The 11,754-nt window shown below is 45.7% G+C and overlaps 1 protein-coding gene across 2 annotated transcripts; it reads right to left on the bottom strand.

Moving 5' to 3' along the window:
- Window positions 1-3,662: 3,662 nt before the first annotated feature.
- LOC128830508 (C->U-editing enzyme APOBEC-1-like) lies at window positions 3,663-10,095 on the bottom strand. 2 transcript variants are annotated; one of them, XM_054016351.1, is made up of 5 exons: window positions 10,007-10,095; window positions 7,801-7,828; window positions 7,097-7,497; window positions 5,954-6,075; window positions 3,663-4,247 (listed from the first exon to the last, which is right to left on the bottom strand). In XM_054016351.1, the coding sequence occupies exons 1-5, from the start codon at window positions 10,026-10,028 to the stop codon at window positions 4,134-4,136; spliced, it is 687 nt and encodes a 228-aa protein (XP_053872326.1). In that variant the 5' UTR covers window positions 10,029-10,095; the 3' UTR covers window positions 3,663-4,133. The 2 variants fall into 2 exon arrangements, with proteins under 2 accessions (XP_053872326.1, XP_053872327.1); XM_054016352.1 differs by having other exon boundaries at window positions 3,663-4,228.
- Window positions 10,096-11,754: the final 1,659 nt, after the last annotated feature.

Genomic DNA, 11,754 nt, shown 5'->3' with positions numbered 1-11,754 from the left:
TGCAGCCAGATCCAGACTGGACTGGAGATGGGTAGGCAACCTATTGGGTAGTGCTTACTGAGGTAAGCTGAAGCCTACTGTAGAAAAGAGGGAGGTAGGAAGTGACCCAGGGAGGATGACCCGGGGCACTCCAGAATGAAAGACATTGGACAGACCTCACAGCAGTGGTACCAACTTTCTCTTGCGCCGGTGGGTGCCCGTGCCTCCCCGCCCCTGGCCCCACCCTGACTCCACCCCATCCCCACCCTGGCCCCGCCCCCATTCCAACCCCATCCCCAAAGTCCCGCCCTAACTCTGCCCCCTCCCTGCCCCTATTGGATCTCTTCCCCAAATCCCCGCCCTGGCCCCGCCTCTTCCCCAAGCGCGCAACATTCTCCCTTCTCCCCCCTCCCGCCCTGCCCCGCGAATAAGCTGTGCCATGGCAAGGGCTGGGAGGGAGGAGAAGCACGATGCAGTGGCACACTCACAGAGGAGACAGAGGCAGAGGTGAGTTGGAGCAGGGGGTGGGGCGGGGCCACGGGGAGCTGCCGGTGGGTGCTCAGCACCCACTAATTTTTTTCCGAGGGTGCTCCAGAGCACCCACGGAGTCAGCGCCTATGCCTCACAGGGCCCTGGGTCAGAACCTGGTAGAGGTAGGAGGGCTTGGGATCCCCTACCTCTCCCATTATGACCTCTAGGTAGAGTGACCACCAGAGACCGCCACCACTAGGTGGTGCACCCCAAACCTATTCACAGTGCCCTCTGAATATTAATTCATATTCACTAATAAATTTCACACTAGAAACTTCGTCAGTAAAAACCACTGCAAATACTTTTCCATGTAATCACAAAAAAAGGCTTAGTTAGCTCCTCAGGGAGTGTTTCACACCTGCATCCTCCACCCATATTTTCCTTTTACTTATCCCTGTTTTACACCAGTGTATATCTATGGACTGCAGTGGAGTTATTCCTGATTTACATTGGTGGAAGCGAGAGAAGCATGAGAGTAATGATGTCCAGTGCATTTGCAAACATACACACATACAACTACCAACCCACCCAACCATATGTGTACATACTGTGTGTGATGTTACACCCCATATTCTTTATGGAAATATGCTTATGATATAGATATGGCATAACTGAGATATATTTTATGCAAGATGGGTTTTACAAGGTATCGTTGGAAAGGTTATAATTTACTGAATGTGATTATCCAATTGTATGCATGTGTAACCCACACAGCTCCTGGGTGTGGTGTTCCGTCCCATCTAATGGCACCAAGACCACTTAGAGCGGGAGTTGAATGAGTCTGCTCCACAGCCTTAGCTACCGGCCAGTTGGCTTTTAGCTCAGGCAGTAGAGGCTCATGCTTTAAGCTCCAGAGTCCCCACGTTCAATCCTGCCCACCGATGACCGGAGTTTGTCGGCGTTATACATGTATCATTTCTGTATCTAAAGTTAGGAATATTGACTATCTAACAATTACAACTGTGTGTGTAGTTGGGAGACACCCACCAGACGACAGGCCATCAGCCTTGATGGGCCATTAGGAAGAAACAGTAAGACTTTGAAGATACTAATCTCTCTCCTTCCTGAGAGGTGTCCTGGGGCATAGCTGGGACACTACTAGGTCAGGTGGTCCTGTCACCTGGTACTAAACCCCATCTTGGACTTCTAGTAATTTTCCACTAAAAGGAGGGGGAGGTCAAGACTGGAAAACAAAAGATTCCCGCCTTATATAAATCTTACTTAAGGCTGGGGATTAAGGCAAACAGGACTCTTCTCCATTGCCTTCCAGCCCAAGAAGAAAGGCTGCTGAAAGTACCTGAAGAAACAAAGGAACAGAACAGTGGGAAAGGCGAGGGCTGAGTCCAGACTGAGACACGAGTCTAGTCTGTAAAGAGAAATAACTGGAACTCTAAGCTACAGAAACTCTGCAACTTGCCTAAAACAACATTTAGGGTGAGAAATTACTTCTTGAAACCCGTCTTTTTAAGATCTTAAGCTTAGTATGCGTGTTTTGTTTTATTTGCTTGGTAATCTGCTTTGTTCTGTTTGCTATCCCTTATAATCACTTAAAATCTTCCTTTTATAGTTAATAAACTTGTTTTTGTTTATTATTAAACCCAGGTTGTGCAATTTCTAACTAGGCAAGGGGTGGGCAAGAAGTTGAGCATTTCTTCCTCCACACTGAGGGTGGGGATGAATTTATGAGTTTACATTGTAGGATTTCTCTACAGCACAAGACAATATTATTTTGGTTGTAATTTCCAGAGGAAATCTGCACTTGAGGGAGGTCTAACCGGTCACACTAGGCATATTTATATTTCATACACAAGCACATGGAGAGGTGCATGCAACTATACAATCAGAAACACACTCACTGCTTTAACCCTATGCAGCAAACACAAACACACATGTAACTGTAAACACCATTGAATATAGACACACACATGCACAGAAGCACACTCACCCAGTAACACACGAATAATATCTCTCTCTCTCTCTCTCTCTCTCTCTCTGAGTCAGAAGCCCTGAGTTCTTTTGGCTATCTCTCCAGCCTCTTGGACTGTTTATTAAATTTTGTTCTTTCAGTTCCTATTGCTGGTCACTGAAACTTCAGAGCTCAAAGGGCACTTCCTCCTTTCTGCTCAGTGTATTACCTGGGATGTAAGGGAGGTGAAATGAAATATATCTCAGACTTCAATATAGGGACACCTTATGAGGCATCTCAGACACATAGTCGGAACTGGTCAACTGCACTAAAGAGAGTGTGGAGCTTTGATGATCTCCAGTAAGGGATGGGAGAAACTCCCCAAAACCTCTAGGGAGGTTTCGTTGCGTGTGTGTTTGTGTGCGTGATAGAGATAGACATTGTGGGGATTGAAGAGATGAGGAGAGGCACACACAGACATATAGAGAAGGGAAAAGTTTCACTTGGATCTTGTAGTTTGTTTTTCAGCCATAGCTTCCTTGGCAAATCCACTTCAAAACACTGGGCCCTATAGCACCTGTAGCTGCAACAGCTGGAAATAGAGTTGCTCTGAACTTCCTGCTCTTTTCTGCACATCACTTTCTGCTGAGAGAGGCCAGGAATGGAATAACTGGGAGCTCCCTAACCCCAGCATCAGTCTGCTGGGAGCGTCTAGGGTTACAATAGCTGGGAAGATTCTTTGCAAGGATTTGCAGTCCTTGCCCAGTGCTGTGTCTTCTCTGTATAAATGCATGTTAAAGTCTGCATATACACCGCTACCTCGCTATAACGCTGTCCTCAGGAACCAAAAAATCTTACCGCGTTATAGGTGAAACCGCATTATATAGAACTTGCTTTGATCCGCCAGAGTGCGCAGCCCCGCCCCCCGGAGCGCTGCTTTATCGCATTATATCCGAATTTGTATTATATCGGATTGCTTTATATTGAAGTAGGTGTATGTGATGTGTGTGGGATGAGACCAGCCTTCTATGATCTCACAAAGAAAGGCAATATAGGGAGTAGGAGGACCAGGTGAAGGCCTAGAGGAAAATTATGGGCTTGAAAAGCTAAATTTTGGAAGGTCAGTTCATTTTAAGACTGATCACCAGACTCTTCCTCCTCCCACTTAATGAATTCCTAGAACAGTATATTAAGCAGTACCACATGAATTACATTTTGAAAATGAACATACAAACAAAGGCAGTACTTCCTTAGATTATAGATTTTTATTCAAATGTTATGTTCACAAATGACACAGAAAGTAAAACCTAGAAATCTATCAAGAGAAAAATAATTCAAACAAATAACCCCGGAGAATAAATCCTCTCTAAGGTCGCTATATATGTAAATGAATAATGAGTTATGTTTCATTTGGTGAAACAGCATTGGCTGCAGAATAAGCAAGATATTCCTGTGGTAACTGTGATGGAATAAACCATTACACTGAGTCACAGGTGTTAACATGACCCAGTCACTGTATGACATTAAACATTTAAACGTGATTCACTTTTCAAAAGGCTACAAGCTGAACTAATGGCAAGGAAATGGCTAAGAGTAACTAAATCAAATTGGAATGATTAAACATTCTAGTGTTAACACCCCTCCCCCATGATGGCCTGGTTCAAGACACTCATGGCATCCAGAGACTGGTTGGCTGCCCAGGCCAGGATACTGGCGGCTATCGGGGATTGGTGGATGTGAGTGCTCTTTTCTGTTGATCATCTTCTACACAGAGGCTGAAAACTGGAATCTGGTTCTCACCTGTTGAAATCTCTAAGCAAGACAGAATGTTCTGGTGAGAAAAGCAACAACTGAAGTTAATTTCTTTTCTGGAGGTTGGCAGCTTAACATTTGCACTCTAGACTCACTCTGGGATTTAATGGACCTGGGAGGAACTCACTGTAACTGCAATCACCTAAAATATTAATTGCTTCAAAGCTCATTCAAAACCAGAGCAAATTACAAAGGGTTCCCAGGCATGTTTAATGGTCACAGGGACTCATCATTAGATCTGGTTGGGAGTATTCCAACTAAACGGTTATTCATCGGAAAATGTTGATTTGTCAAATCCAGAACATTTTGTGGAAACATATCGGTTGTGAAGAAATTTTGTTGGGAATGTCTCTCAGGACCACCATGGGAAAAGAAAAAACAAAAGGGGGGGAGAGGAGAGGGAGACCGAGACTCCACCCCAGAATAGCCAAAGGCCTGGTGGTTTAAACATTCCCCTGGGGTATGAGAGACTCAGGTTCAAGTCCCTGCTATGTCTCAATCAGGAGCAGGGATTTAAACCTAGGACCTAGATTACACCTAAAACTGTGAAAAATGTTATACAGTGCATGACGTACTCAGATGAAACTATCCCCCACTATAAATGCAGTGAGATTGATGAAACAATTCTCCTGTCGACATAGCTACTGCCTCTTGTGGGGGTAATTTTACCACGGCAACAGAAACCCCCTTTCCATCACCGTAGTGTCTATGTTACAGAGCTACAACAATGTATCTGCAGTGCTGCCTCAGTGCCGCTGCATCACTTGTAGTGTAGACACAGCCTGGGTATCCCAGAGGAGTGTGTGAGGGCCTTACACACGGGGCTGATGGCTACTCTCGGGAGGGTGCTCTCGCTCATTCTCTTCCATCTCCTTGTGGTTTTCACACAAAAACTGAAAAGGTCTCAGGTTTGTTCTAATGCAGAATGAAAACACATCTTGGAATTTCCCATGGGATGAAAATATCATTTATTGGCCGGCTCTTCCCATCACGCCCTGACAATGTATTACAGATCACCCTGTGACATGGGGTGATTTGGAAAGGGGAGAGACTTCAGGGGAGTTCAATGAAACATTCAATGGCCCTGTTACTAGGAGGGAATATAAACCCGTCCAGATGTTGGCAAGGAAAGGGGTTAATCAGCTCTGCTGGGGGGATGGGAGACCTGACTACAGTTTTGCTAGTGTAGATGGACTCTGAGAGAAGGATGTGCAGTGTAGTGTTGGAAGCTGTGTCTGCAAGGGAGGTTCAGGAAGAAGGGTCTCTAGGTTGAGGATGGGCTGCAAGGGAAGAGAAGAACTGCGGGATTTCTCTGTCTGGAATTTGTCTAGTCGTGCTCTAGAACTTGCTTTGTACTTGGGCTGAGGAAAAACCCTGTTGTTTTTGACCCTGAAAGGGACAGGACTTTTACATTTATGCTGTTTTGCAATAAAGCAAACCACAGAGGTGTTTAAACTCCACCAAGGTGTGAAGAGCCTTTTTCTCCTCCAACCAACCAGCCCTTTGATCTCCTCAGGCACTGAGAGATTTCCAATACAGTGTTAGTGTCCTCATGAGCTCATTTGGAAGTCACTGTGTGTTACAGCTCATCTGCAGGAGAGAGGCTCTCAGAATCACTGAGATTTCCAAGGAGGTCAAGGAACTGTCCTGCTCAGACACTGGGTTCTGCATATGATTCTGGATCATTTTTGCATGTAATTTTCCCCTCCCTAAAGTTCCACTGACCTGAAGGATGGACTGGAGTTCAAGAGAATATAGCATTATCCATGGAGCAAAGTGCCTGGGCCAATAATCATCTTCATCCTTGTCCTCCTCATCAACAAATGTTCTCCAACAGTAGCTATAAGCTGGGAAAATGGAGCAAATCAGTCATGTGCTGAAGGAGGTATCAGTGGACTCAGTATACACAAAGGTCAGTCAATCTCAGGGGAGCGAGACTAATTTGAGCCATGCAGAATGCTTCTGCTAGGTCACCCTTAGGCAGGACCAGCTGAGGACACTACAGCACTTGGGCCTCATGTTATCCTGGCCTTTTCCATGTTTCCATCCAGGGAAGGTCTAATTAAACCAGCCTTGCAAAATTTCACTCACTTATTCGCCTGGGACAAGTCATTTATGTATTGAGGGGAGAGTAAAATATCATCTATTTCTTCATGATTAGCAGCAGTATCACACTATCAGTGGGTGAGCTGATTTTACTCTGGGGGTAGATTAGAAAAAAGCTGCAAAGCCATCCCCTTACATTTAAATACAATACTATGTTCTCAAATGAAATTGAAAGATGGCAGACAGACTGCGCCGGGAAGGAGGCTGATGTTCTCTGTTTATTCCCTGAATAGACCACTAGAGACAGCGGCAGTGTCATACCAGCTTCACCCACGCACATGGCTCAGCAGTGTGCCTCAGCTCTCAGTTCCTGCCTCTAGCAGTAAAAGGGGCCTTGACTCTTCATGGCTCATTTATGCCCCAGCCTCTCTGCTGAGACAAGGGGATCAGCAAGTGCCAGCAGGGGTGGAGATTTTAGTGATTTTTATCTGTACTGTCAGGAACTGGACTGCAAACACCAGCACATTTCAAATAGGTCAAAAAATGGCTGTCAGCTACTGGCTTTTGGTCACTGACACTCAGGGGAAAGTTTGAAACCAGAGACCTGAAGGGAAAAAGCTCTGAATCCCATTGCACTATCCCCCAAGGCTTGGGGCCAGACTGGAGCCACTGACCTAGAAGTGAAAAGATTCCAGAGTCCATTCTACAACCCCAGTGGAGCCATCCGTGACCAGTGCTGAATTGGAACTAGTGATCTAGAGGCAAACTGCCCCATGTCCCATCTCTATCCCATCCATTCCCTGTAACTCCATGAGTCATTACCTGGGAGGTCCATGACTCGGATGGACACTCCAATGTTCACCAGGCTCTGTAGACCCTGACGATTGTGTTCCTCTTTGTGCAAGTAGAGCCGTGCTACATAGATAACTAGGTTCACATTAGGCTGTTCCTTCAGGAAACGCCTGATTGCCCTGCAGCAGTCCCCACAGGGACTCCAGGACATGTACCAGGTGATGGAGCAGTGGTCAGAAGGATCAGATCTTTGCTTTTTAAAGACATCTTCCAGGAAGTAGATTTCAGCATGCTCTATGAGGGTGTTATGGCAACAGTTCTGCCAGGCCTTTTTGCTACTGCTCCATTTTATTTCATAGAGCAGGTAAATCTCATTGGGAAGGACACTTGGGTCATAATTCTCCATAAATGCCTCCAGGGAGATCTTCCCCCTGAAACATGAAAGAGATCCCAAGGAGTCACAGACTGCAGCTTTATCACTAAGAGCTTGCCAATAAAAAAAAAAGTTACAAATGAGAGCGATGGGGTAGAGGGAGAGATAGATGGAAAGGGGAACTCAAAGAAGAATAGAGGGAGACACAGAGAGAGCAATGGGGGGAAAGAGAGAGAGGCAGGGAAAAAGGAGAGTTAAATAAGGTATCACACTGATGAGAGGGGAGGGAGATTTGACTCTTTCCAGCTCCCTCTTTGCCTGTAATCTTGGGAGAATGTGGGTATGGTGCTTTCATTCTCACCCCTTCCTGATGCCTCGGGATACATGATCTGTGGGAAAGAGAATAGAGTCACCTGGTGCACAGAGAGAGACATAGGGAAGGCAGACAAACTGAGATCCCCCAATGCCTCCTCCCCAAGATCACATGGCCTATATTTGTTATTCTTAATGGACAGTTCCTATTCAATATTGCTTAGGAAAGAAACTCCCTGGTAAAGTGCAGTGTCCTGAGGAGAGTGGGGATGAGAAAGGTTCATCCTGGCCCCAAATACGGCCATTAATGTAACCGTGTGTGTGGAATGCCCATTACTTGCTATGGAATAGTGAAATAATAATTATAATTATTATTATATCTAATACATGTGCATAGCTCATTAAAATCAATCAGACTCAGGCCGTCTGTTCCCATTTACAAGTGTAAGATCCTACCAATATTTAATGAACTGCTATTTCCTTTCTTTTTATTTTAAATGTGGATTGTTCCATATATGTATTTGAATATAAAATTAATAATCATTATTAATTTAATTTTTTTAAATTGAGATTTTTCAAGATTTATATTTAGGTTATTTCTATTCTGGAAGAAAATAAGAGTCTCTTGTTATTTGCACTGAGAACCTGGAAAGCAAAACTAGATAAACATGGCTCAGGAACATTGAGAACAAACATTTAAAAATGTAGGAGACATTGAAAATGTTAATTTCCTCCTAATCATCGGAAGCTAACATTTAATAAAAAAATCCTCATGTCATTAAAATTCCTTGATCAGCAGTTTCTTTGTGCGCTGGTTTTATGACACTTTACATTTTCAACTCAAATCTCAGAGCCCACACAGGGGCCCACAGAGAATTTCAAAACATGCTCAGCCACACACAAACAGTATATTCAGTATACGTCCGGATTTTCCCAGACATGTCCGGCTGTTTGGGCCTCAAATCCCCGTCCGGGGGGAAATCCCAAAAAGCCGAACATGTCCGGGAAAATAGGGAGGGGACGGCGCTGCTGGGTGCTGGGCCAGGGGCCGGGCCGGGGCCGGCATTGCTGGGCTGGGGGTGCTCGGCTGGGGGCTGGCCCGCGGGTGCGGGGCCGGGCCGAGCCAGGCGGTGCGGGACCGGGGGTGCTGGGCCGGGGGCTGGGGGTGCTGGGCCGGGGCCGGGGGTGCTGGGCTGGGGCCTGGGCCGGGGCCGGGGATGCTGGGCCGGGGGCTGGGACCGGGCCGGGGGCCGGGGGTGCTCGGACGGGGGCTGGCCCGGGGCCGGCACCCCAGAAGCCGAGCCAGGCTGGAGACGCTGGGGCCGGGGCCAGCCGCCAGAGGGAGCCACTCGGTTGGGGGGGGCCAGACTGGGCCGCGCCTCCCCCCCCCAGCTTACCTGCTGCCTGCTTCAGGCTTCCCGCGGAATTTGGGCGGGGACTTTGGGGAAGGGGTGGAGTTGGGGCGGGGGCATGGGCGGGCTGGGGGTGGGGCCGGGGCCCCGTGGAGTGTCTTCTTTTTGGACACTCAAAATATGGTAACCCTAAGCTAGGGCCTGATCCAAAGCCCACTGAAACTGTGAAAAGACTCTCCTTGACATCAATAGGTTTGGATCAGGCCCATAAGGTACACATATGAACAGAGACAGGAGTGGGGGTTTTGCACAATATCACTATTTAGTGACACTGGTGCAAGTTTTTTTAATACAGGTAAACCCATACAGACAGACACAAACATATACGTATAGACAGACACAAAAATCAGAACTGTTTGAGGAAAGATGGACTCAATAGGATGTACTAATTACAAAGAAAAACCATTGTTTTTACTCTGATAAAACCAGTATGTATATCTACTATAACTTAGAATCTAGACTGCCTCCGCTCTGCTGTATTCTCTCACCTTTTTGTCTCTGTAAGAAATACCTGTTTAGTACTGATGTAAGAAAACCATTTTACTGTCAGTGATTTTTGTCTGTCTTTACTGACAGGTTCGTAACTAAAAACACTATATGCATATAAATACACTCAGAGAGCTAAACAAACCAGAGGTATCTATTAAATATACATATCTTATATACATAGATCAACAACAGTCATACAGATGCATGTACATATATATGCCCCTAATTTCATATAGGCATGAACACACATAAATGTACATATATACTGTATAGACATAGAAACACGAATGCCCAGATATATGTATATACTTGCAAACATGTACACAGACATATGCATTGCTGCACCATCTTTACCTCCATTCCAGCCAGCAGCCATGGCTTTCTCTCACTATAGCCTCTGAGACTATCTTGTGTTACTGGTGCACTTTGAGTTTCTATTCCTGAGAACAGAAACCTAAGAGATTAGAGAAACCAGCTGTACCCAGCCAGTGATTGATGATTCAGCTCTGGGAGGTTCGGCTCTGAGTCATGTCGGGGATGGACTTCAGCACTGATGCGAAATTGTGCTTAATGAAATTATTTTAATGTATTCTTGTTGTGTTAGGTTGTTACAAACTTGGATGGTACATGGGACTTGGAGAATAATAGCTTCTCTGTTGTTTTATTAAAAGAAGTGTTCAGGATAATCCAAGAAACTCCTAGGAAATTCTTGCTTTCTCCCAGTAAGACACAGGCACAAGAAGCTGGAAGGGGTTGTCTCCCCTCGTAAATGAATGTGCAGAAATTCTTTTTCTGGGCTGAGCCAGGAGCCTCTTCTTTTAACCCTTCTCCCTTTCTAGAGCAAAACGTCAGTTTCATGCTCATACAAGGAATTCCAGCAGTATTCCTATCAAAAACCGATTACATGGTTAATAGGGTGACCAGACAGCAAATGTGAAAAATCAGGACATGGGGTGGAGGGTAATAGGAGCCTATATAAGAAAAAGACCTAAAAAAATCCTATAAAATCGGGACATCTGGTCACCCTAATGGTTAAACACCCTGAAATCTTCGTGTCATTAAGAAGCTATGTGACTAAAACAGTGGAAGTCACGTTCCTGAATGGGCATCAAGAGACACAGTTATTAAGATGTGGCCCCTCCATTTCTCTAGACTATAAAATGTAGTAATTTTGGAAATACATGTACTTGTTGCTCACAACTCGAAACAGCCGTTTCAGCTTGCAGTGACAACTTGGAGTTACCACAGACACCCAGAGGTGTGGCAGAAATGAAAGGGAAATGGGCAATATTAACTGCAGGGGAAGAAATACATCCTTTGCCACAATACTGGCATTGCCCCTTGCGTGTTAAGGCAGTGTAGGCCCAGAACTGCCCTTGAAATTCTCCCCCACCTCCCAGAACACACAGAGAGGAGGCATCATGGAGGGCACTTGTGTAGACAGCACCCTGCAGAGGGCACTTGTCAGTTGGCCCAGGCAACTGGGCAGAGACTCTGTCATCTATAATTGGGACAGGGATCCTCCAGCAGCCCCTAGGGAGGTTTCTTTGAGTGACAGGATACTCATGGGTGAGAGAATAGAAAGAATTTACTTGAAACCTGTGGCACAGCCTTGTTTCCTTTGATACTCTTCTCTGCGGATAATGTAGGATGATAATGGGTATGGGAGCAATATATAGGAGAAAACTCAGTTCCTTGTCCCTGACGCCAGTAGAGTCACTGGTCACGGATTCCTGGTCACTGGGCTACCAAAGGGAAACATTAGAAACACGTTTCCCAACAGCCCCACCTGAGTCTGAGTGATCTGTTTCCGCAGCTGATCTATAATACAGTCTGTGCCTGATGAGTTCATGACATGGTTGAACATTTCATGGAGTCTCTCCCCTAAATTGTCCCTGAGTTCTGATTGACTCAGGTCCATGGCTGAGCTAGAAGAAACAGGCATTGTCCACTGGAGATATACTTGAATAGTGCGGTTAAGTGCTGAAAAATATGTAACCAACACCTACTGTACTGTACTATAGTTTTCATGTGCAGTGTCTGAAAATGAAACAGGCAGATGCTGTGTACTTTACTGATAGAAACTGTCAATGCCCGTCTGG

The sequence above is a fragment of the Malaclemys terrapin genome, chromosome 1 (assembly GCF_027887155.1).
Source record: "Malaclemys terrapin pileata isolate rMalTer1 chromosome 1, rMalTer1.hap1, whole genome shotgun sequence".
Lineage (NCBI taxonomy): Eukaryota > Metazoa > Chordata > Testudines > Emydidae > Malaclemys > Malaclemys terrapin.
Note: the sequence above shows the minus strand (reverse complement) of the source record. Positions and strands in the feature narration are given on the sequence as shown.

Coding starts and splice junctions, on each gene's coding strand:
- LOC128830508 (XM_054016351.1), bottom strand. CDS start 10,028: ATGGCTGCTGGCTGGAATGGAG. Junction 7,498..7,800: donor TCCCGAGGCATCAGGAAGGG/GTGAGAATGAAA, acceptor TTCATGTTTCAG/GGGGAAGATCTCCCTGGAGG. Junction 4,248..5,953: donor AACTCCAGTCCATCCTTCAG/GTCAGTGGAACT, acceptor TTTTCTCACCAG/AACATTCTGTCTTGCTTAGA.